Here is a 25,494-nt window from a genome sequence, read left to right on the forward strand (position 1 = left end):
GAGAAAAAAAAAAGAAATGCCCGGATGTGTCTTTCAACGAGATACCTCCCGACAGCAGTTTGCGTGACCACTGGCTAAGGCGATTCTGAGTAAGGATTAAGTGTCACAAAGTTACCCTATGGTGCTTTGTAGTGTGCAGTTAGCACATCCACACTGCGGACTTCAGGAAAGACTTACCGTGCGGCTGCTGAAGCCAGTTGTCGTGCCCAGTGTTTTAACAGTTTTCAGTCAACAGGCCTCACTGGACTGCGGCCTCCTGTGCCGGCCGCCAGCGCTGAAGCGGCGGAATACTGAAACTATGACTCACCCGGCCTGTCTGCAGGGAGCTGCGCCGACGGGAGTCACGTGACTCCAGCGGTACGGTTGCGAGCGTTAGACCGCGGTGCCTGCTAGGGCGCGTCCAGTGATATAGGAGGAGACGTCGCAGGCATATAACTAGAGGAAGCGCTAATCTGGCACAACGGGCTTGTCCTCTCTGAACGATAGCAGACGTCAGTGTCTCGTCTATTGCCATGTGGTGCGTATCGTTGACCGTCTGCTTGGCGGCTTCTGTCGTCTGCGCTGCGGCGACGGACAGACCCATCATAGGTGCGTATGTGTGCCACTTATGTCTCGCTTCATTTTATTTTCTACGGTAGTCTACGTACAACTGCGGATATCATTTGAGAGCTCGAGCGACTCGCAAACATGACTGAAGATAGTGCGTACGGTTGCAACTGTCGCGTTGGTTTGTTTGTTGCGCTGAATATAGTTAAAGCAGCGCGCCCAGGTGGGAACATGTGGCTTTGTTAAAAAGTGAACTGTCTTGGCGGGTTGTTCGGAGTTATGCAGCTGTTTTCGCTGAAATCCCATTCCCAGAATAAATTTTGCTTTTCCGCCGCTCATTGCGAGGTAGAGCGTATCCTCCCAACTATCGTTAGACAGGCTGTTCAACAATGTATATATATATATATATATATATATATATATATATATATAAAGAAGACGGCGCATGGAGGAAAGAAACAAAATAGGAGAGGCCTTGACATCACGTTTTGAAAGCCCGAAATGCAGCCATGTTTGTGTGCCATCTCCCGTTAGGCCTCCAATCAGCTCGTCGAAGCAGATAGACGGGAGCGTTGAACTTACATCGCTACGAGCCGCCAGTAGTGTGTGCTGTCGACGCGCGTAAGAACAGAGCCTACGAAACTTCTGTAACAGTTTTAGTGAAGCAGACGCGCTCCCGTGCTTTTCCGTGGCGCGTTGAAGAAGACGACGAAGACCCGTGCCTCGATTGCTTTTACGAGCCGTGTTTTGAGACAACAACAACAACAGCAACAACTTGAGTGTCATTGTTACTGTCTGACACTCACACTCATAGACCCTAAACACAACCTTCAAGCTTACACACCACGCTCCAAAGTCAGGTTGTCTCGCGAACAGAATCTGCTACGAGAATGACGCGGCCCGAAAAAACCTGCCTCGCTTTTCAGAGGCCTAGAGCAGCAGCGAGAAATTCAGGAGCGAGGTTGCTATGGCAACGTCGATGGTTGGGGTACCAGTCCCAGTGGTCCTTTGCGAAAACCAGCACGTGGCTTCCGCCACACTTTCTTCAGTACGTCCGTGCTCTCCTATGCTTTCCTTCCTCCATGCTCGGGCCCAACTCCGATGCCATATTAGTGGTGTGTTTGAGAGCCATGTATGATACATAAAATTTGTGCGCTTTATGTTTGCTATTAGACGCAATTGACAGAATTGACATAGTTTTTCGTTGCTGAATTACCGAGTTGTAAACTTGATAGTTTAGTTTTCTGAAAATTTGCTACCTACGCTGTTCGGTCGTCAGAGGTCTGACGACCGAACAGCCTGGGTCTTAAGATCATACCTTGCATCATGTTTTCTAAATTGTTTTCTTCGCTGAACTGCTTGACACCCGTTAGCTGGGCCAACCGATATAGTAAGAAGCCATGAATGACGTTCCGTATTAGACACTTGTAGGAATTACCTCTTGAATACAGGCTACACGTTCACTTTCATATTGGGGCAGAGTGCTAGTACATTCTCTTTATTACGTTAGCAGAGAACTGGCGAGGAAACGAACCTCGGTAGAATGTTAAATTAAGCAGCAGCGTATTATGGGCGCGTATTTTCATACGTGAATCTCTCGCAACGCTACAGCCGCTGTATTTCTAGCCAATATTGTCACGTGGTAGTGACGGTGAAGAAAGCAGCCCAACTGCGAAAGACGAAACTAGCGTTTTATTGGGCGAACTTGTGCCCTCAAAAACAGGCTACACTCAAAGAATGGCGACAGCGGCGAACACAGTCGGCGATCGTCGAAAATCTGGTCGGCGGGTCAAGCGCGTCGGCTTTTGTACAGCAGTCGTCGAACGTTCCAGACTAATCGTTGGGACCCGCGTGCCTTCCGCAAAGTTCTACACCATTCGCGTCAGGCGATGAAATCAGATAACACAAGGTTCGGCGACAACAGACAGCGGATAGAAGCATCGATAACTTTCCAGAAACTTCGGATACATGCGGGCGCGTCCCGCGCTGTGCGATAACATTTGTTAGGCGGCGAAACGTGGTCGCCCGATAAAGATAAGTACACGTGTCAATATTTGTGTTTTCCACCGTGACTGGCTTCAGTTTTACGAATATAGCCCCCCCCCCCCCCCCTAAAATTAATATTTAACCGCTATATTCCCAGCCGCTTATGAAGGGTGCCGCAGCGGAGGGTCCAAACTTAATTTCGATTGCCTGGGGTTGTTTTAACGCGAACTCAAATCAGATAAAACGAGACATTTTGAGCGAAGCAGCCCTTGCCTACACCATCCCATGATTTCGCCTGGGTGGGTCGGTTGTTTGTTGTTCTGTTGGTCGTGTTCACGCCAAGTAGATCCGTCCTCCCTCTTAGGAAATGAAATAATAATAACAAAGAAAGCTCGCCGGCGGGATTCAAACTTCGTCGCCCAGCGAAGCAGCCCGATGCAGTAACCATTAGGCCCACACATTCCTAATTTCGTACGCGTTATTTGGTACATCATGTGTAATTTGTGTAGCGAACCACATCTCGTATTTATGGCACAGAAAGGAATTATAAATCACGATGTGCACATGCACGCACCAAAGAAAGACCACAAGTAGTTCAGAACTTAAAGAATGGCGACGAAAGGTAACTTATGAAGAGGTGGTATCAGACCGGTTGAAACTCTGTTAGGTCGTTCATGTCCGACGAGTGACCAATCATTTGAGAATGCTGTAATGCCGACGAAACAATGGGCTCAGGGTTTCGGTACAACGTGCATGTCTTGCATAATCTATGTAGTCCAATTAGAAAAAAAAAAAAAGAAAGACCACATCAAATGGTGCGTCTTCTTTGTGGGGTGCAGTCAAGTATCGGATGGTATGCTGATTCAAAATCGAAGCCTTTCTTCTATCAATCAAGACAATCAATCAAATCAAGACATGGCCGTGCGCCTCTAGCGACCTCCAGCGAAGCAGGTAATTAGAGGGGGTGCTATACACTCGGTCGTTGACACGCCGGTTGACACACGGCCGTGTCACCAGCCGTGTGCACAGCACCCCTCTGTTGCCAATTCTACATCCTCGCCGCTAACACACTTTCGGTCGTTGCCTCACCCACGCGCCTTACCTCCTCTTCCCTTTAGAGGAACCCTACCTATAAACACTGTGCCGAGGAAAGCATACGTCGGCTTGAAGAAAGATAAGTCCACTTGTCGGAACGTTGGCTCCCACTTTCACCTTGTTCCCGTTTTGCTCAACGTTGTTAGGTTGTCAGTGTGCGCCCCAGTGAGAGGGGCCAACCGCTAACCAGCGACGAACCACTCGCATAACGTGCAACGGAATAAAAAAAAAAAACGGGGTATCCTCACTTTTGTAGCTGCGCGGTGAGGGTGTCCGCCATGACAGTTAGTAGAGTGTAACGACGGAGTCGTGTCACCGTAGCGGGTGTTTGCACATAAACGCAACTAACACGGCACATACCCACAATATGGGAGGGGGGGGGGGGTTAACACCAAGAAGCGTGCGCGCGCGTCTTGATTACGATGATTATTTCCATAATATCGCAGATGAAACGCAACTGACGTAATGTAACGACGGCGGATCGGCCAAGAAGCGTGTCTGCGTGTTGATTGTGATGATGATAATTTTTTTAATACTATGGCCTGCACTCACAACGGGGGCGATTGACCAAGAAGCGGGCGGTACCAACAAGTACTTCCACCAACAAGTATATAGCTGTTACAAGTATCTACCGACAAGTATCTGCCAACAAGTACATAGCTGCTTGAGATAATCGGCGCGTGTCGAGGATGACACTGCGACACAACACAGTAGAGGGGCTCTGCGCATTTAAAAAGAGAAAGAGAGAGAGAGAGAGAGAAAGAACTTTATTGAGCCGAGCTCGACATATTCTTAGACGCCGTCGATGGAAGTGGTTCCCTCTTCACGGGACCCATCAGGACGAGCTGGTCTTCTAGGGCGGTACTGGTTAGCAAGGTCTCCCATCGCTCGGTAAGTGTGGATGAGGATGAGGAATGGGTTAGGGTAGTAGGGCAGGTAAGAGGTGGGGGGATTGCCTTGATGAAATCACATACTCCAATGACGTGTTGGAGTGTGCCCAACTGAGTTTTGCAGAAATTACATTCCTTCACGTACCTTTCCGGGTACATCTTGCTTTGAAGGCAAGGGTGAGGGAAGGATCCTGCTTCTAGATCACTGCTAAGTTCTCTGCTAAGCGATTTGTGAGAATCGGGATAACGGCGCCTCTCCGTCTTGTAATGGTTCGTAATGTCCCTATAACTAATTATCTACTGTTGCTCACCTTCCTCTACCCGGTGTTCCGTCTCTCGGGCGAACTGGTGGGCAAGTTCGTTGCCCTCCAGCCCAGAGTGAGCCGGTGTCCATATCAACTCAACTTTCCTTTCAGGTACGTCGCGTTTACTCTTGAGAATATCTAGTGCCGCAAGAGACACCCACCCCTTTCTGTAGCTGTTATACGCCTTTTGCGATTCGGTGAGAATTCTTGCTACCTTGGGCTGCGCGAGTGCCATCGCTATCGCGGCCTCTTCTGCCACCTCCGGAAAAGACGTCTTGATGGAGGCGCAGGTTGCGAGCACATCCCGCGTCGTCACTGCCAGCGTGGCTTTCGATGAAAACTTGGGTAACGAAGCGTCTGTGAAGAGAGTGACCCCCTCTTCCTCTTCTACTATTTGACCTAAAGTCCCCGTCAAGGCCACTATACGAGCCGCTCTGCGGCCGTCGTTACGACCCGACCTCATGTTTCGAGGCAGTGGCTTACTGTCGATTTTATGCGCCCACAACCTGGGTAACGGCCCCGTTTCCTTCCGCTCTGCCTCTTGCCAGCCCAACTTGGCAAGAACGCGACGCCCCGCCGACGTCTGACTGAGTCGAACTCTTTGATTAGACAGATGAGCTTCTATTAAGTATTCAAAGACGTTGTGCTTGGCCATGCCGAGAAGCTTGTCGTTCGAAGAATGCTTCGGCATGCCCAGCGCCATCTTGGTTGCCTTGCGTGTAATGACATTCAACTGGTCCCTGTCTTTCTCGAGTAACTTGAGGTACGGCGCCGCGTAAACGATGCGCGACATCACGAAGGCCTGGACGAGCGTCAGTGCATCGTCATCCTTCAATCACCTTTGTCTGTTTGTGACTCTTCTGATCATGTTTGTTCGAAATTTGTTCCGTTGAAACCTTGATTTTGTCGATCGACGCCCCCGCCTGGCCATTGTTCTGGAAGATGACACCCAGGATACGTGCTTGCTTGGTTGGCATTATGATCGTCCCGTCGATGGTGATGCGGACGTTCTCTTGGTCTCCTTTCTTTCTTCTTCGCTTGATGACGAGTAACTCTGACTTCTGTGGCGAGCAACTGAGGCCGCACGATTTAGCGAACTCGTGCACGGTCTTTGCCACTCTCTGAGGGGTCTCCTCCATACAACTCTCGGAACCTGCCCTCGACGTCCACACAGTGATATCGTCTACGTAGAGAGCGTGATCTATGCCCTCTATGTCTTGAAGCAAAGCCGGGAGAGGGAGGAGTGTCAGGTTGAAGAGAAGCGGCGAAAGAACCGATCCTTGCGGGATCCCTCTGTCTCCCTGGGCTCTCGGTTTCGACTTTTCCCTTCCAATTTTGATCGTTGCCGTTCTATTGCTTAAAAAATCCTGCACATATTTGAATGTTCGCTTTTCGCACCCAGTTTGGCGCAGGTTACGGAGAATATTTTCGTGTGTGTGACGTTATCGAAGGCCCCCTTGAGATCGAGCGCCAGGATAGCTCTTGGCGTAGGAGTCTTCGCTTGCTTGATAACCAGCTCATGTAGTTGCACCAAGACGTCTTGCGTGCTCAGGTGCCTCCAGAATCCGTACATGATCGGTGGCATCTGATCAGTGACGTCCAAATGTCTCTGTAGTCTCTTGAAAACAATACGCTCGACCACCTCACCCACACACGACGTGAGGGAGACGGGTGCGCAGATTGTCGACGTGGGGTGGTTTCCCCGGCTTGGGAATGAAATGTACCTCCGCTTCTTTCCATTCTTTTGGTAACGAACCCTTCTCCCAGGACGCGTTGGCGAGGTTTAGGAATTCAGCTCGGCTTTTGTCGCTCATATTTTTTAGCATCTTGTATGTAACGCCGTCAATTCCCGGTGCGCTGCCTTTATTACTTTCATCGATGGCCGCAACCAGCTCCAGTTCGGTGAAGGCTTCATCCATCTCGACGTTGCTATCTCCTTCATACTCGTGAGTCGGGTTACCGCTCTTCTTGGTCTTGAGGTATTTATTATGCGAAAAAGAGGTGAGGCGTAAAGACAGGACACAAGAGTAGAGAAGTGTACAACACGACCGCTGACTATCACCTGAAAGGAGCACTGAGGCGAAAAAAGAAAGAAGACACAAAACTCATCAGCGCAAGCTCAGGAATGGTATCACCACGTGTCAGTCGGCTACATGTGCCGGTCTACGTGAGAGATAACTGTTAAGGCGCTTAATCTCTGCCTTATGTAAAGTAATCGAAGGCTGACTCACGCATGCACTTCCACCATTATAGATATGCCATGCCTCTACCATAAGACGCGTATCTTCATTCTTATGCCTGTACAATATCGCGCATCCATCTAACTCTGGCGTGCAGCTACAATCTTGGCAATGTAGGGAAAGATTAGGAGGCGATCCACCGGTTAACGACCTTTTATGTTCCATTAGCCTCTGATCGATACACCGTCCCGTTTGCCCTACGTAGAATTGGCCACAGCTAAGGGGAATATTATAAACCACACCCATACGACAGTCAGTAAAACTGTTGTTCTTATTGTGCTTCACTGGACAAATATCTATTCTTTTTGCCTTTTACCTGCTCCTTTTTCCTCTGTACGGCAGCGCATATATTACCTAGCTTATTGGTTTTACTGACTGCCGTATGGGTGTGGTAGGGCTGACGCAAGGGACGACGCAAGGAAACCTAGGAACGACGCAAAGAAACCAATAGTTATAAATTGCAGTAGTCACACGTACTACTATTTGAAAACGTGTTTGGGCTTGAGAAGAAAAAATAATTTTTTTTAGATAAAGATTTCATTAATTTGGAAGACGAGAAACATTTCGTTTTGCAGTATACTGTCTGCAAGCAGACGACAAACGACGGAAGTAAACTTCCGGGGAGGTCACCGCTTCCTGATTGGCTGCTCTCTCCGCCCCGCTGTCACAAATTTTGCATACTGGCACTTTGTGACGTTGCAGCAACCGAACAGAACGCGTATCGAACAAAATATATCCGATCGCGCCCCAGGTCACCATCTGCAGCTGGAGCTCGCAGGCGCGAATCTCGTTCGAGGTCCAAGTCGAAGACCCGGCGGAGCAACGGCGCCGAGAAACAGGTGGGCTGGGCAGCGGGGTCTCCCGTCGCTCTTGACAATCGCAATTTCCCTCCCCTCCGCTCCCCCCGCCCTTCCGAAGACAACGAGTCTAGACACTGTTTGGAACTGAAGGAGATGATAGAGAGGCAGAACAATCAAATCAAGAGCCAAAACAATCAGATGAAAGCAATGATGGGGCGTATCGAGACGCTCAGTAGAACAAAGAACAGTGATGATGACGTCAGTGCAGTTAAAAGGAAAGTACCCAAGAGAGACACCACCAGCGCTGCTCCAGAGGCGACGAAGCTGATCACGCCACCGGCGCTGATCACGTGACCGGCGTTGACACAGTCAGTGACGCAAGCTCCACAGACAGAAACGGCAGTTGTTGCCATGGAGGAAGAGAAGGCCGAGGCCGCCGTTCCTCCGACAATGGAGTCGGTCATGAGCATGCTTACGCAAATCGCTAGCCAAGTTTCTCAAATGTCTGCGCAAGGGAACAGTCTAACAGTAAGAATGGATAAAGTGGAGGCCAAATGGAGCCAACTCTCGGTTAGAGTCATGACGTTGGATGCGAAAAATGAGCATCTCACCGTTGCCAAGATGAAGTGATCACGACTTAATCTACGGGTCAGGCCGCGAAAAGTTGGTTCCGTGCGCAAATCTACCGCCCAAGAAGTAGAAAATGACGAAGACAAAAGCGCCACTCTTCCCGTTGTTTCTTTTTCTTTTTTCTTCTCGCTCAGCGCGGCACCACCTAGGGACGATGCAAAGAAACTAATAGTTATAAATTGCAGTAGTCACACGTACTACAATTTGAAAACGTGTTTGGGCTTGAGAAAAAAAAATTAATTTTTTTTAGATAAAGATTTTATTCATTTGGAAGGCGAGAAACATTTCGTTTTGTAGTATACTGTCTGCAAGCAGACGACAAACGACGGCAGTAAACTTCTGGGGAGGTGTCAGCGCTTCCTGATTGGCTGCTCTCTCCGCCCTGTTGTCACAAATTTTGCACACTGCCACTTTTGTGACGTTGAAGAAACCGAACAGAACGCGTGTCGAACAAAATGTCTCCGATCGCACCCCTGGTACCGCCCGTGCTTCTCCCTCGCCTTGTCTGGGAGCGGATGCGGCGCCCGCCCGGCGCCTGCCACGCTGTCTGCTGCCACGCTGACCCCCTCGGCTGCTGCCGCTACTGCTGCACCTGTTCTCGTTGCTGGCATTCCCAACGCCGTTTACGAACGACGTATGGCGTCTTGAATCTCGCTGTACACTCCATGTCCGCGGTGAGGTGGTTGCCCCCGCAGAGGCGGCACTTGGGGTTACTGCAAACGTGGCTTTCTTCGGGATTATTCATGCCGCAGCCACGGCATATGTTGTCTTCGGGGTTGGGACAAACGTCCATCCGGTGACCGAGGCGACCACACCGGTAGCACATATCGATCTGCTTGCGATACAGCGAACACTCGACCAGCAGGTTGCCGTATCCGATGTAGTTCGGGACCTTGTCGCCGTCGAATGCGATTAACACCGTCGTCGTCTTGCCGATGCGGTTGGCTTGCATAGCAGTGGGATTATACTCTCGAGCAAGGTAGTCGTTGATTTCTTGAATAGTGTCCGCCATCGGGACACCCCTGATGACGCCCTTAACGGTGCCGTGGGGGGCGGTCTCGTAGGCGCTGACTCCGTGTGCCGTGCCGGTTATAGTGAGGCTTCTGAGCGCCGAGCAGCGGTCTGCGTTCTCTCGTTTAGGCGTAATGATAACGACTGTGTGACATTTAACATGATATTTAAAAAAATAAGAAGAAATGAAGAACATGCGAGCGGAGATGAGATTTGGTCACATTGCGTATATAGCACGTGCGCGACAGAACACTGCCACGCGAGCCAGTTTCCTTTACGCCAAAAGACGCGGTAATGAAATGAGCAAATTTATAGCATTTCATTTAACCGCTTCGCGCAAGCTTCGCTTCACATAGATTGCAACATGTGGATATTCCGTAGTATATATATATATATATATATATATATATATATATATATATATATATATATATATATATATATATATATATATATATATATATATATATATATATATATTTAAAAATTGCGTCTCAGTAAATGTGCGAGCACGCCGCGGTCCGATAATCGAATCCGTGACCTCACGCTTAGCAACAGAACGCCAGAGAGGCTTTAATTAAGAAAAGTAATTAGTGAAATGTAGAGAGCGAGAGAGAAACTCTTTGTTGCCGGATATTTTCGACGGTGACTTTTTTATAATACCAATCAGCTGTTATTACAAGGGCCTTGACCTGTTACCAGAAGGTTAACGTTCGGGCATGTGCTCTGTTTAATGTACACCCATAAACACATTTCAGATGGGGGTGGAATGTAAAAAAACGCTCGTCTGCTTACGTTTAGGTGCACGTGAGGGAATCGTATACATGGTCAAAATTAAATCCGGAGCCTCCCACGGCCTGCGTCTCTTAATCCCAGTGTTACTTGAAGGGTTGCTGAGAAGCGTACTACGGCAGCAATTCCTAACGTTCTTTTCATTTGGCATCATTTTTTTCCTCTCCGTCATTGCCTTTCACGCAGCCGCTCCGACACTATCGCGCGTTATCAGCCTCCGACACGACGCAAGAGACGGTACGAAGTGAATAGACTGGAACGAAATCCTTTCTCGCCTTATCAAAATGTTGTAGTTGCTTCGTTATAATCTCACTCGCGTTCAAGTGTTCCCGTCACGCAAAACTTGCCTATCTAGCACTACGGTAGTTCTGCACACACGCAAAAAAAAAAAATATCATCTCACAAAACTTCTTGTCTAAAGCGAAAACAAAATGTCGCAGGAACCTCGATCGGAAGTTGTAGATACGACTTCACTGCTCATTGGCTTCAATTTCGGAATCACAACACGCGCCCTCAGGTCAGCAATGAGATACATAATTAGCACACTTCAGGTAATTAATGAGATTGCCGTCTGAAAAATTTTGTTGCCTCTAGTGTCCAACTAGCCACGTAGACTATCCGAAAGAACGGCAGGGGTCTAGATACGGCAGGTAAAAAAAGGAGGTATTCCGCACAAGACAAAAAAAAAAATATGAAAGCACATTAGAACACGCGGATGGTAATGACAACGGTTGTTGTCTTCGGGTAACATTCTAGCGCTAGCACACAAGGACAAAAGGGAGACGCAGACGCCACGACGCGTTAACTTCAAAAGTTTTAATTTTTTTTCCTGTGGGAAATTCGTACATTTGCGCACCGCGCCACCGCGCCGGCCCTAGCCAAACTGTGACGCCTCTAAAAAAATAATAATAAAAAGCTCGTCTGTTCACCAAGTAAGTCGACAGAGGCAGCGCCAACCGCGATACTCTATAACCGTTCAAGTTATAACCCATCGCGGCACTCGCGTCTAACTTTTTCCCATTGTCTGCTGGCGCTTGCATGTTATCCTAGTTAGCACTCCCGCACAGAGAGCAGGTCATTTGTAGTCGTTTCTAGAAAAAAAAAACCAGCTTATTAGTTCAACGCTGTGCGGAACGCGGTGGTCATATGCGCTGTGCGGTCTGTTTGCGGACGGTTTACGCCGTTACCCGTACCCTCCACTCGAGTCTCCGCCGCCGATTGAATTGACTTACACGAGGTACGTCACCGCGCAGGCATCGTGTCGCAGCAACTCTACAGCCGTGCGTTCAATACAAACGGGACGAACACCTACATCGCCGCATCTTACGTCAAGTTCATCGAGGCTTCAGGAGGTCGAGCGGTGCCAATTTTGTAAGCGTTCGAGTCTTTCTTTTTGTATTTTTTTGCGTCGGCAATGCCTTGTGCAAAGCTTAGAGCTTCCTACAAATACACACACACACACACACACACACACACACACAAACACACACACACACACACACACACACACACACACACACACACACACACACACACACACACACACACACACACACACACACACACACACACACACACACACACACACACACACACACACACACACACACACACACACATATATATATATATATATATATATATATATATATACTGGACAGAAGTCTGGCGCTGTACATTGTTTACTCGAGCTACGAGGATGCCGGTTGAGCCAGCAGCCTGGTTATGGTTGGTCAACGCGTGTATTTGTCTAAGCCATAACTTCGTCGATCCTTCCGGCTTCAACAATTGGCTTTGTGACTTAGGAAAGTGATGCGTCTTCGGCAAGATATTTGCGTTATGAATGCAGCGATTCGCAGCGGTTATGGATGTGGGCCGTGACTTACCGCCTTCGTGCGTTTAGGATGTACGCGTTTCTTAAAATTTTAGATCATACGGTGTTAAAAAGAAAACACCTGTGGTCGATAGCCTAATTGCATAATGGCGTAAAGGTACCATCGAAGCGGCGGACATTACTGGCACGGGAAATGGAAGTAATTAGCCGTCTAATTAACGAATAAATATTAATCATTTGCATTAAGGCACATGTTGCAATGTAGTATAGACGGCGAGAGTAGGGGGCGCATGCGCTTGGAAAAAATTGTATACATGGCTTCGGTCTTCAGATACGCGCCGTCAAACGCGCGTTGGAAATGCACTATTGTTCCACTTACTTTTATTTTGTTTAGCAATCTGTCATTTTACGCACTGCAGCGAGAAAATAACTGGAACGCCCGCGTATTTCGTTGCACACTTTGAGAGATTGATATATCGAAACGGGCGTCGTCCTGGAGATTTGTTCCAAGGGCATACGCCTTGCGAGCGCACCGCTTTAATTTTAACATCCATAACTTAAAGGTTATTTACAAGTGCACGTGTACTGTAACAATTTAGAAGGCAGCAAGAAACGGAGAACTCCAAAAAATATGCATAGTCACAAATGCGGATAGAGAACTTAATTTATATAAATGAGCAGCACGTTGCGATTGTGAAAGAGGTTATTCTTTCATCTACACGCGCATCATATGTTACCTTACAATACAGAGAAAAGACGGGGAATGCGGGAGATGGCAATTCAAGACGATGAGCAAAACGTGAACAAGGTGAATGCCGGAGCCAACGTTTCGACAAGTGGACTTGTCTTCTTCAAGGCCTTACAATACAGGAAGTATAGTTAACATAAGGAATTGCCGTTATCATATGTTTGCAATCATCTGTTGCTGTAATCATGTGTAATCATGTGATTCGCTTGCACATAAAGTTACACTTTAATGTTCTTCGCATTTCTTTGCACGCTGGGACGACTCTCTTGCAGTGTCAACCAAACAAAAGAGTACTACAAGAAACTATTCTACTCCGTCAACGGGTAAGTGTACTTGTAGTTTCGACCGATTAACTGTGGTCTTAGTTACTGCTGTTATAGTTTAGCGTACTCTATCATGGCGGCGTTCGTAGGTTAACTGTGGTTGGGAATTGCTGTAACCGTATGCATCAAGAAAGTAAAAGAGAGGGCGAACCTAGTGCCGACGCTTAAGATGACAAAGTCGACGTACATGGCGGTTAAAACGATTCGTTGAAGAAATGCTGACTATATCTCTCCATTAAGTCTGCCTCTTTTTTCATGTTCGTCGTTCACTAATTTCATGTCTTATTCGTATCGTATTTCGTGTCCAATTACGTCGACCTCGTCTTCTTTGGCGTCGACACTGGGTTGACCCTTCGTTTTTGTTTAACCAAGAGGCCAGGTGGGGCCTATCCCAAATATAATGAAATGTACGGTGCAATGGTGTTTTATTTTCGACTTGGTGTTTAATACGCCTGTGCCAATGATTTTACCTGATACGTGGCTAGCTCTCGACTTCTTCTGAGCACCGGCGAAGCCGCCTTCCAGACACCGGTGCCTCGCACGCGTCCTGCTTAGTCCTAGCGAACCCCCTCCACGCCCGAAAGTGGGCCGTACGGTGGCTTTGCCTCAGTTGCGTTATATCTGCGGCGGTGCACCCTTTACAGGGGTATAAGGCAATGTAGTTGATGTTTGAACGCATTTGCGCAAATTAGCCCGTACTATTATTTTGCTTACTCAGCGACTGATTCTCGCGTCTTGTCTCGTTGAGACCTGCATCTTGATAGCTCTTGCGACTCGCTGCGATGCTATGGAGGATGGAAAGGGCAGTTTTTTTTCTGGAAGTGGTTATACATTCATATACATTCTAAGCCTGCTTGAAGTCAGCTAAAAAAACCTCGTATTCAAAAAAAAAAAAAGGCTGTGCGTTTTTTCACACTTCTCTGAACAAGTTGTAGAAAAATAAAGAAAGGCTGTCCGTTACTTCACACCTCTTTGAACAAGTTGTAGTGGCTGTTCCATGGAGTTTCCTACAACAATTGCTAGGGGGAATTCTGGCACTGCGAAAGTTTAGCTGCCATGGAAAGGATGGGCAGTACGTGGATTTGTCTAGTTTTGTAGCCTCAGGCGCTATTCTGAAGGTCTCGGCTTTCTGGTCACACGTTCTCTCCTGGAGCAGTTCTCTCCTGTTCTCTCCTGTTCCAGGAGTTCTCTCCTGGAACACACACACACACACACACACACACACACACACACACACACACACACACACACACACACACACACACACACACACACACACACACACACACACACACACACACACACACACACACACACACACACACACACACACACACACACACACACACACGCACAGGCACACGCACAAAATTCGATACTCGCCGCGCGGTGGAAGGGGGCGCACAATGTTGCTGGATTCCGGTGAGACAATGTCCAGCGAGACAGAATGTCCAAGATGGCGTTTCCCAACGAGTCTCAATGTCCGACGACTTCGATTTGGACATTCCCTCTTGTTGGAAATGTACACAGGCCGCAAGCTGCCTGTAGTGACTCTTTTAGCATTCTGCGCGCATACCGCGTATACTTGTGAATGTCAAGCTAAATTTGTGCAATACTTTCTTTGGACATTGTCTATAACGCTGGCTGTAACGCTGACTATAAAGGTTTTCCATTCAGTCTCATCTCGTGCGCCATCGAGGTTCCTCACCTATAGCGGCGTTGTGACGCTTCTCCCTAGGCTAGCGTTCTGAGACGCTTTAAGCGCAACTTACCACCTTGCCTTGCTATAGCTTTCAATGCTTCGCCTTCGGGCGAAACTGACAGTGCTTTTTATTTTCTTCCGATGGATTTATACGAAGTGTGTGACGTCCGCTTATAATTATATCTCATTAAACGTTGTGCTGTGCAAGGCTGCCACCTGACTGAACTCACTATCCTGGAAGAAACAGGCGACGGCTTCAAGATGCAATCGCAAAGTCTCAGCCATGTGTGAGAATTTCAGAAATGTGGCAAAATGTTTGCTTTTGTACAAAAGTAAATAAGCTTCCATTTACAAACTACTCCTCTCTGTAATCACTCTTTCTCTCTCTACAGCTTAGAGCATCAACTGGTTATTTAAAGTACTTTTTTAACTGATCGTAAGCTGTTCTTTTTTGGGTGCCGTCATGCCTATTGCATACGTTCGTATGCTCTTTTGTTGGAATAAAGTATTTCTGAACATCAAGAACCATTCGGTTCAGTGCGCCAGACAAATAGGTTCGTTTCTTTCGGTGGCGTCAAGCGGTCTTGCGTGTTTAAAACGGTTGTTTCCTCCGTACGAATCTGTCATTGTGTCATTCGTCTCGGGCGGAAACCTGAACCTGAAACCTGAATGTTTAAAGTTTGAAACTTTAGTTCGCTTTACCGCATCGGTACGTGCCCAAAACGTTCGACATGTCAAATCTTATGGCCCGTAGTCAGATCAGCGTTCTGCCAAATGTAACGTTTTTTTATCGTGGTACAACGAGCTTTCGTCTTCAAATTAGCCTATAGCATTTGCACCAGTGGTTCAAAGTCAAGCTGTGAGCGGGACTCTGGCTTACTCGCTTCCTTTTCAGAGGTGAGCGGTAGGCGCACTGCGTTTTAATACGAGATCATTATATATATATATATATATATATATATATATATATATATATATATATATATATATATATATATATATATATATATATATATATATATATATATATATATATATATATATATATATATATATATATATATGCCACACGAAGCGGCAAATCCGGCGTCCGTTGTTATCATCCGATGTTAGCAAAACCCACGTGACCAAGTGATGACGTCACGTTCCCGGCGCTGGGCACGACATGCTGCGGCTCGCACTGAGAAATCCCCACGGTGAACAGCCACGGGGTCGGACCTTGCCCACTCCCAAAGTCAGATTAGGGCAGATTACAATGGATCAAAGTAGATAAAGGTAGATTAATACAGAGTTTTGTTTTAAGGTGATAACTTAGACAAGTCCTAATGCTTTCGCATTCAAATCACTAACGATATTTAAGTGACTGTCAATTTCTTGGCGTGTGGAGCTTGTGCTGAATTATTTAGGTTGCCAACGGGTATATCACTTCGGCTACCCCGCTTCGGTCTCGTTATGTGACCTCGGTATGGTGACTGCGTAAAAAAAAAAAACATTTGAGAAAGTCTGGCCCCTACGCGCGGAATCGCACGGAGGCCTGTGCACCACGTGGTAAGCGATTGCCCATTCTCTGCACCATCCATTCTAGAGGGGCGCGGAATTGCGCGCGACAGTAGAGCCGTGGCGCGTCGCCGTCGCCGTCGCCGTGCTGTCACGATATCGACGCGCACGCGCGGCTCTCGTCGCGCGGAAAGATAGAAGGGCCTCCGGAGACGCGCGCACTGCGTTTTAGCCGCAAAAGCGACGAAACCAAGCGGATGCGCCCCCAAGCTGCGCTCGACGGGTTTGTCATGGAAGTTGAATAATTGTCGAATAAATGTTGAATAAATGTTGAATAAATGCGGCGTGCCAATGAGATCTCGCATAATTTGGACAACCAACGTTAGCTTGGTTCTGCCAGAATCTTGAAGACGAGGTCATCCCTTGCTGATTTCATGCGGGTTAGGCGTAGCTGGGACCTGCACCTATCTATGTACGCAAGCTCTTAACAGAAGGGGAGGGGTGGGGGCAATTTCGTCATTTTTTGGAATGTCGTAGCGAGTCGCAACCGATATCAAGAAATGTAGGTCTCACCGAGTCAGGAAGCGACAATTAGTTGCGGAGCCTATAAACATTAACTTGCGCGGGCACAATTAGCGCCGGTATAGTCGAGAATTAACGACATTGCACCATTGACCGGACAATCTCCGGGATCCGCTCTCCTGGCATCTTTGTCAAAAAGATACAAACAAACAAGGCTGGTCGACCAAAGTTGACGCGAAAAAGGACGACGTTGACATACATGCGATCAAAAAAAATAAGAAGACGAATGAAAAAATTCGACACGAATAAAATAAATGGAGGGTCTGGAATAAAATGCAAGGTCTGACAATAAAACGAGGAAAATAAGGCAGGCAGAGATATCATGCAATCGTGAAACATTGCATTATCCCTTGTGGCCAATTTCAGTGCACATACAAAAATACGCATACCGTGTACGTCGCACTTTTGTCTTTCGCGTTGGCCTCGGTTGACGTGGTTTCTTTTTATCGTCGCTTATACACCGTTTCATACATAGCAGGCGACGCTATTGAAGCCTAGAGAAGACTACTCTCGCAGTTCGCACGTGCGAGCGAATCAATCAATCAATCAATCAATCAATCAATCAATCAATCAATCAATCAATCAATCAATCAATCAATCAATCAATCAATCGATAAATCAATAAATCAATCAATGAATCACCGTACCCAGGAACAACCATGAGGTTTAAGTAGTAGTAGAAGTAATAATAATAATAATAATAATAATAATAATAATAATAATAATAATAATAATAATAATAATAATAATAAATCAAATGTGTATTATAGTGCCCGAGAAGAGCCACGGAGCCTTCGTACTGGTGCCCAAAGAATTCACGAAGAAGACGCATGTGGTAGACAAAAGAATGCGAGATGGAGAAACAAACAGGGAATCAGAAAAACGATGAGGCAGGCGTAAAAGGTAGTTAGTCATACAACATGATTGTCTGCATTTTTACAAAACGCAGGAAACGAATCCTGAAATATGTCAATACATGCAGCATACTTATTGGACGTTCTCTGGAGTCGAGCCATTTGACAGGCGCTAATGCAACGAGGCCGGGCAGAAAACGGGGAATGTTGCCTGGTATACTATTGCGGTACGAAAAAAAAACGCATATGATTAAGAAGCTTTGGGCAATGTATAATGCCGTGGGACACCTTATATGGGGAACAAAAGGCATGACTTAATAAGTATTGATTTTAGAGGTGTGAGTTTATGTATATTTGAGAGGGCTGGACTGTGGTCAGCAGAACGGCAAAAGCGGTGCTTGAAGATAGATATTAATTTATTTTGAGCGCATTCAGTGAGGTCAGAATTGGATTTGCACGTTCGCCCCAAACTACAGAGGCACACTTTAGTTGTAGAAGGCACACAGCAGAATACAAATTCAGAAAGGCCACAGGGTCGTGCAGGTCATGCGATGTACGACAAACAATACCAAGAGCGTGAAGGGCACCTTTCTTCGCATATTTAACGCGGGAAGAGATGCTTCGCGTTTCGCAGAAATACGCACCAAGATATTTCATTTCAAAGGCTCTGGGCAGTGGAGCATCCCGAAAGGTGTATGGAAATTGCACATGGTGTGTTTTCCGGATATAACTTAATACCATAGTTTTGGAAGCATGCAAGATTAGCTTATTGTTTCTGCATCCGTATTAGAGTGAAAAAAAAAGTTTATTTTGGAAGTAAATGCAGCACTGAACGTTGTTGACAGTGTTGACCGCTATTGACCTGTTGAACATTGTTGACCCCGTCGCAGTGTTCTCCTCCCGGGCGGTGATGCTGACCTGGAAAGCTCGGGCTACTTGGACGCCGCCAAGATAATGTTCGATCTCGCCATTGAGGTATTCAATATAATTTGTCGTCGGGAAGCGAACGAAGTTCACGAGCAGGCCTGCCATCTCGCGTGTGACGGAAAAACTAAATTTAACAAGGCTCAACAGTCACATAGGGACTTATGCAGGGTGTTTCAGCGAACACTTTCAAAAGTCTTTACAAGTTGCCTGTGTGGCAGATATTACAATTCTAGTTCACGAGCAGGTCTACTCGAAGCGGCGGACAATGCTTGCACAAACAAATTGAGATCCAAAATCGACTAATTTATAAGAAATCACTAATTAAGTTTTTAACTAATTAGATAATGGCCCATATCGCAGTTTACAAATTATAGCCGCGGATTGCGCAAGGCGGATCCACTTGGAACGAATTTTCAAGATGACACCAGTTTCGAGATACAAATTTCCCAACTTTGCGGAGAAATGCATTGGCGTTCCAGTTAATCTGTTAACAAAACGTCGTTTCATGCAGTGAAGCACACAAGTAACTGGAACGCCAATGCATTTCTCCAGAAAGTTGGGAAATTTATGTCTCGAAGCTGGCGTCGTCCTGAGAATTCGCTCCAACTGGATCTGCCTTGCGAAGTCCGCTGCTAGAATTGGCAAATTCTAGCAGTGGATCAGTGAATTCTTGTTAATTAGTCGATTTCGCATTTCAATTTTTTTGTGCAAGTAGTGTCCTCCGCTTCGAGTAGACCGGCCCATAAACTAGAATCGAGCTATCTGCCACAGGCAGCCTTAAAATATGTTGAAAGTGTTCGCTGAAACACCCTGTATATAGCGAGAAGAACGACCATCTCAAGGAAAATTAACAGTAAGAAAAGAAGGTAAAAGGGAAGGCGAACCGTATAATAAACTACTTTAGATGGTAAGCGTTACGGCCTGCATGAGTTTTCTAGTACACTGCGGACATTCCGAGAACGTAAGCCTCGCACGTTTCGTAGACGTCTTTTTCTAGGCCAATTGTTGACACGGGGAGTTGTGGTCTGATACCTTGTGTAAACGTCCTCCCGCCTTCGCTTAAACTAAGTACGGAGGCTCTCAGACGAGTATAGACCTGTTGGAAGCTATTTGGAGACTGTGGGGACGAGCATATGAAAGTCTGTTGCTCGCAGCAGAAGCAATAGACCTGTACTGACGAGTGTTGTCGCTGCAGAGTTCTGTACGTAAAAGCAGTTGGGCTATACTTCAGGAAGCTGGCTGGAACAACCAATACATGCTAGAAAGGTTATTCGTGCTGCCTGAGCCAGTCAATGCGCTTACGATTGATTACATGAGTGGCGCATATATATATATATATATATATATATATATATATATATATATATATATATATATATATATATATATATAATATGCACACAAAGGAAACCCATAGGGGCTTATATGGAAGAAAGCTTCGCAGTCCATGTATACACATATATAGGAGTGCCCAAGCTAAAGTTTATTTCGTTAAAACAGGAAAAAACAAAGAATGGTGCATTTCACACTTTCACGGTGCTGCTTTCAGACAAAACTTGTGCTGCTGTTTTCGATATACCTTCCGAATGGACGTACCTAGAAAACTGACCGGCTTCAACTCCTAAATTGACGCTATCTGCCGTAAAATAATTAGTTCGAAGTGGGATTAGCGAACTTTAGCTAATTAATCAAATATGCGTTCGGTTTGTCGTGTAAGATATTTCTGCCTGTTTGGGTAGCCTAGATCAAGGAGTTGAATTGTGCTATCTGCTACAGAGAATTTATTCAAAATAGAATTTTTAAAATATAGAAAGCTAAACAAAGCACATTTTAAATATTAGAGTTCTAGACCAGACAGCGTACGGAATTTTGGTACTGGAAGGTGCCACCCTTTTCGTGTACCGAATACATACGCCGATCTTTTTTGTTCTAGAGGCAAAGACAAGTTGGTATTAACGTAAGAAATATACATCGAGCAAGAAATTCATGAATTTGAATCCCGTTTTTGTTACTGTGCAGCGTGTTCGTTATAAAAATTTGGGAAATTTGTTGTCATTTCTTTTCTCGCTTTAGGACTCCGACTCTTTTATAGAAGGCTCTTTTATAGAAGACGGAAAGTCAGTGCACTACTTGCACTTTTTCGTCAGTGCTCCACTTCGCGTTTAACTTTTCAAGGCGAAAGCCTTAAATCTCTATGTTTCAAGGTCACGTTGTGAGGTACAGAAAAGATCACGTGACCCAGGGAAGGCCAGAAGCGAACCAAAACATGCCCAGCTGTGTATAAAAGGTGATTAATGATTATCAAATTAATGAGTGATTAATGATTGCATTAAGGTGTATAAAAGAGGACTAAGGTAGACTAGGGTAGATTAAGATAGATTAAGGTGGATTAAGGTGAATTAGAATGCACGAAGGTGGATTAAGGTAATTGTTATTGATTATTGTGACGTTTTTGTGCGTCATGGTATTTGCTTGACTCAGATGCGTCGCCGTCAAACTTCGATCTCTAGCCGATGGAAACACTGGGGGAAAACAAAAGAAAAATCATGGTTTGCTTTGAACGAATTAGCGCAACATTTTCGTAACAATACGAGAAACTGGCTCGCGCGGCATTTCCCTCAATTATCGGTTTAGTTGGTTCACCGGCACTGCTCTTTCGATTCAGTCTGTTTTCTTTTTGTGCCGTGATCGGAAGCGTTAATATTGTTCTCTCGCTTTGATTCTGATGGTTTGTCGCCTTCGCCATTCGGACACCGCGCGCCAGGCGAACAAGAACGGCACGCACTTCCCTATATGGGGAACCTGCCTGGGCTTCGAGGCGCTCTCCCGGCTGGCCATCGACAAGCTCGTCCTGCGAACGTGCCAGGGCAAAGACCTGGCACTGCCGCTCAACTTCACCCGCGGTAAACGGAGCCAAGACTTCTTATTCTTTAAAACCCGGCCTCGAGCGGGACCCACTTTTTCGATCCGGCGCGATGTGGAGCGATTGGCGCAAATTTACCGAGGGCTTTGTATCAATCACATAGCGGTAGCAGGTTGAAACGTCGATATGCTGCCGAGACCCATTAATAACTGTGGCGTTCGCGCCGTGGCGATGGTGAAGAGATCTGTGAACGTAACTCTTTATTGGGCGCAAAACTTGTGCCCGCGGTTAGAACCGGCAACGCTCAAATCAGGGCAACATCGAGGCAACACTGACGCAACGTTGAGGCAACATCGCCTCGATGGTGCCTCGATGTTGCTTCGATTTCAAGTGGAGGGTGAAGGCAGCGAGGGTTACCGATTTCCATCATGGCGCCGCAGGACGGCTGCGCACGCGCTGTGAGCGTGACGAAATCGGTCCTTTACCACATCGCTGTTCTTGCACTCTTGTGCGTTCTTAACTAACGCTATTTCTACGGCGGGGCGCGAGCCGCAGCGTTCACGTCACGGCGGTGCATCACGTTCCTGCTGCCGTGCGAGTCTTTTTTTTTTCAGCAATAGAGGTCCCGCGTGAGTTGTCTGCCTGTTTTTTTCGTTCGCGCTAGATTCTTCCTCGCCGGCAGTGCAAGGCTAATTAACTAACGCTGCCTTTAATCTTTCTCGCCAGGTCTTTGAGCATTGCGAACAGACAAGCGCAGCGTGTGTATAGACCACGCGTTGGCAATGGCGTCTGCAAAGTTTCAAGCGGTTGCGCGCGTGTGCGAGAAGAGCTGGAATTTCACGCGGAAGACCGCGCGCCCTGCCTCTCGAACGACGCTCGATCGTTTCCAGCGGCAGGGTGAATCGAAAGTTCGCACGCTCGAGCGCCTCTACGTTTAAGCCGCACCACCTGCGATGTCACAGATTGTGACACGTGACCTCGGCAAATCGTCCAATGCAGAAAGCGGAATACCGCCACTGTCGCGCAGCAAGCGGAGGAAGAGAAGAAAAAAATAAAGGGGAGGCGATCGAGGATGATAGAGAAGTGACGCGGACTCTCGGCTCCGGCATGGCAGAAGGCAGGGAAGCACTGTGGTTGCGGTTGAAGTCGAGAGCGTCTACGCTGAAAGTGAAGGTAGCTGGCCTTCCGGCAGCACGGAAACGCGACCCTTTTCAGTTTCTCCAATCTCCTCTAATAACGAACGAGTTTGAAAAGAAATTCTCGCGCGCTAGGACGCTCTCTAGACGGTGCCCGACAACATCCCCTGTATAACCAAAGTTTGTGACACGGCTTTTCAACACGCACGCGCACGCACACGCACACGCACACGCACACACACACACACACACACACACACACACACACACACACACACACACACACACACACACACACACACACACACACACACACACACACACGCACGCACACGCACACACACACACACACACACACACACACGAAACTGCGACTAACCTACTCCAGCAGCGCTTACATTCAAGTCACTCACACATGACTTCACGTGATGGCTTGAGCTGCCCTTGCGCCACTCAGGTTAACACGTGGATGGCAGAAAATGGTCTGATTGAACAAACACTGAACGTGTTGCGAGATGCTAAAATTGGCTGCTTCCTGGCCCACGCTAGGTTTCAACAGGGAGTTTTAGCTCGTCCGTAATTGGGTTACCGTTTGCAATATGCCGGGCTACCACAGCCGTGAACGGATATGTCTACGCTGGTAGCGAGACCTCGTGACAGGGTTTCCAACTACTGCGTGTTAGAAATGATCTTGTTACGGGGGTATTCTTGTCGAAGGAAAATAAATAAACGAACTGCCTGGTAAAGGAGACTTCTTAAGTCAGCAGGTAGCTAGAACTTGCTGGTCTCTGGAATAATAACTCCGCGCCTTCTATGGTTACACTGTACTGCACAATATTGCGCCATCAGCCCGGCCGCCAACGTAAACCTCCTCGCGGTATGCCGGCTGGTATTCCGTATACCCACGATGCGTTTTAGCTTGTCCGCAAACTTCTTACCGTTTGCCGGCGATGACCGGAGCCGTGGATGATAGTAGCATAAGGTTGGATGGATGGATGTTATCAGCGTCCCCTTTGGAACGGCGCGGTGGCTTGTGCCACCAAGCTCTGGCTATTGTACAGCCTAATGTCCTACCTAGCTTAAAGAAGAAAAGAAAAACACGATGAATTCACGACGAATTGCCATAAGCAAATTTTCCGACCCCAGGTTTTCAGAGCTGACAGTGACACCTTGTGACGCTTTGTCTAACCGCAATGTGTTAAACTTCTTTTTTGCGTCGCGCGAGTATTCGCATCGAAGGAAAAAATCATCAAAAGGAGTGCGCATTAACAATCGTATATGTCGCTCCCAGTAACGCTGTACGCCAGCAGTGAGGTCGAATATGGTAGCTCGCTGCAGTATTAATACTCAGTGGTTAAACTTCGTGTCACAAAGTGTCGCTACCGCCTTGATTTCCGCCCTTGTCTTCTCGGGTTACCGCGCGGTATTCCGCAAAACACTGGCACGTTCACAGAAGAGGCTAAAACGCCCTACTCTATAATGAGTTCATGTTGTGTCTCGCGGCACCTAACTCCCCCTTCCTCACTATCTTTCGTTCTCTTGCAAAACCCCTCTCCTGTCGCGACGCTCGGAACCGCCAAGGCTACCGTAGGAGTCGGATGTTCAACGAGCTTCCCAGGACTCTGGAGAAGGCGCTGAGGACTCAGCCGATCACGTACAACTCCCACGGAAAGTGTCTCACACCCGAGGTATACGACCGGCAGAAAATGATTGGGGGCTGCAGTCATTTGGGGACTAAACGATGGGTTCCCAAATGACCAATCATCGGGGACCATTCATTGGTGTCCAAACGATTGGTCCCTTACGTCTGGACCAATCATTCGGGGACCAAATGACTGGTGCAGACCAAGGAAGTTTGGGGACAAGGAGGTGCTGCTGAAATGTTTTCATCTTCGCAACTTAGACGTAAAATGCGGAAATCAAGTGGTGCTGCCTACGTGCGCCTGTGCGAACAGCGTCATGCATCAAGACAATTTCACGTTAAGCTGTTGCGTTAGAAGAAATTAAATTTTTGCTTGCTGATTCAATGGTCTCTATTGGTCTCGACTGTTCATGAAAAAAAAAAAAAGAGAACGTCGATGAAGGAAAGAAATATCTGGTAAAAAACCAAGAGACATTTCGACTCCCACACGGAAGTCTTCTTCATCTTGTTGGTCGGCGTTCCTATTTCTTTTTTCCTCGCGTCTCTTCCCGACCATACGGGATTCCGTCAAAGCCCGGCTTTCAACGATCTAGAAAGTACATTTTTCGAGAAAGAGAGTATTCATTTAGTTCGAGTAAGGGTATTTATGCCAATCCGCGAGGAACACCGTAGTAGTCTACAACTATATAGTATGCAAGAGAGATATGTCAAGGAAAAATACGCAAAGATATTCGTAGCGCTAAGAAACAGTGTGTTCGGACGTTCTCGTTCAGATAAGGACATGTAAACAGAGTCGTGGAAAGTCGCGTGTTGAGTATATAGGCGATAAGAGAGAGAGAGAGAGAGAGATGAGATGCAGAGCCAGGAAGGTCAACCAAGGTCGCGCTAGGCATATAGCGTACAAGCGATTAAGAAATTGAGGGAGCGGAAGATGCACCCGAAAGTGACAAAAAATTATTAAAAACTTTATGTATCAGTCCCCGCATGAGAGTATTGTTCACAATGAAGGGGCACAGGATTATGTGCGCTTAAGCAGAGTGTCGTAGGGCCCGATCGTAGATCGGATTATCTACTGCCGCAAAACTCAGAAA

At 47.0% G+C, this 25,494-nt stretch overlaps 1 protein-coding gene across 2 annotated transcripts in view; it reads left to right on the forward strand.

Annotated features, from left to right (window-relative positions):
• The first annotated feature begins 346 nt into the window (after positions 1-346).
• LOC142590083 (gamma-glutamyl hydrolase-like) overlaps positions 347-25,494 on the forward strand; it is a 32,314-nt gene continuing 7,166 nt past the window's right edge. Inside the window, exons 1-6 of one of the 2 annotated variants that reach the window (XM_075701934.1) lie at positions 347-588; positions 11,549-11,666; positions 13,150-13,200; positions 18,726-18,810; positions 21,527-21,665; positions 24,343-24,449. In XM_075701934.1, coding sequence (XP_075558049.1) covers positions 513-588; positions 11,549-11,666; positions 13,150-13,200; positions 18,726-18,810; positions 21,527-21,665; positions 24,343-24,449 — 576 coding nt within the window. In that variant the 5' untranslated portion in view covers positions 347-512. The remainder of the gene's footprint in view (positions 589-11,548; positions 11,667-13,149; positions 13,201-18,725; positions 18,811-21,526; positions 21,666-24,342; positions 24,450-25,494) is intronic. The other variant, XM_075701933.1, reaches the window with a different exon arrangement.

Source organism: Dermacentor variabilis, chromosome 8 (assembly GCF_050947875.1).
Source record: "Dermacentor variabilis isolate Ectoservices chromosome 8, ASM5094787v1, whole genome shotgun sequence".
Classification (NCBI taxonomy): Eukaryota; Metazoa; Arthropoda; class Arachnida; order Ixodida; family Ixodidae; genus Dermacentor; species Dermacentor variabilis.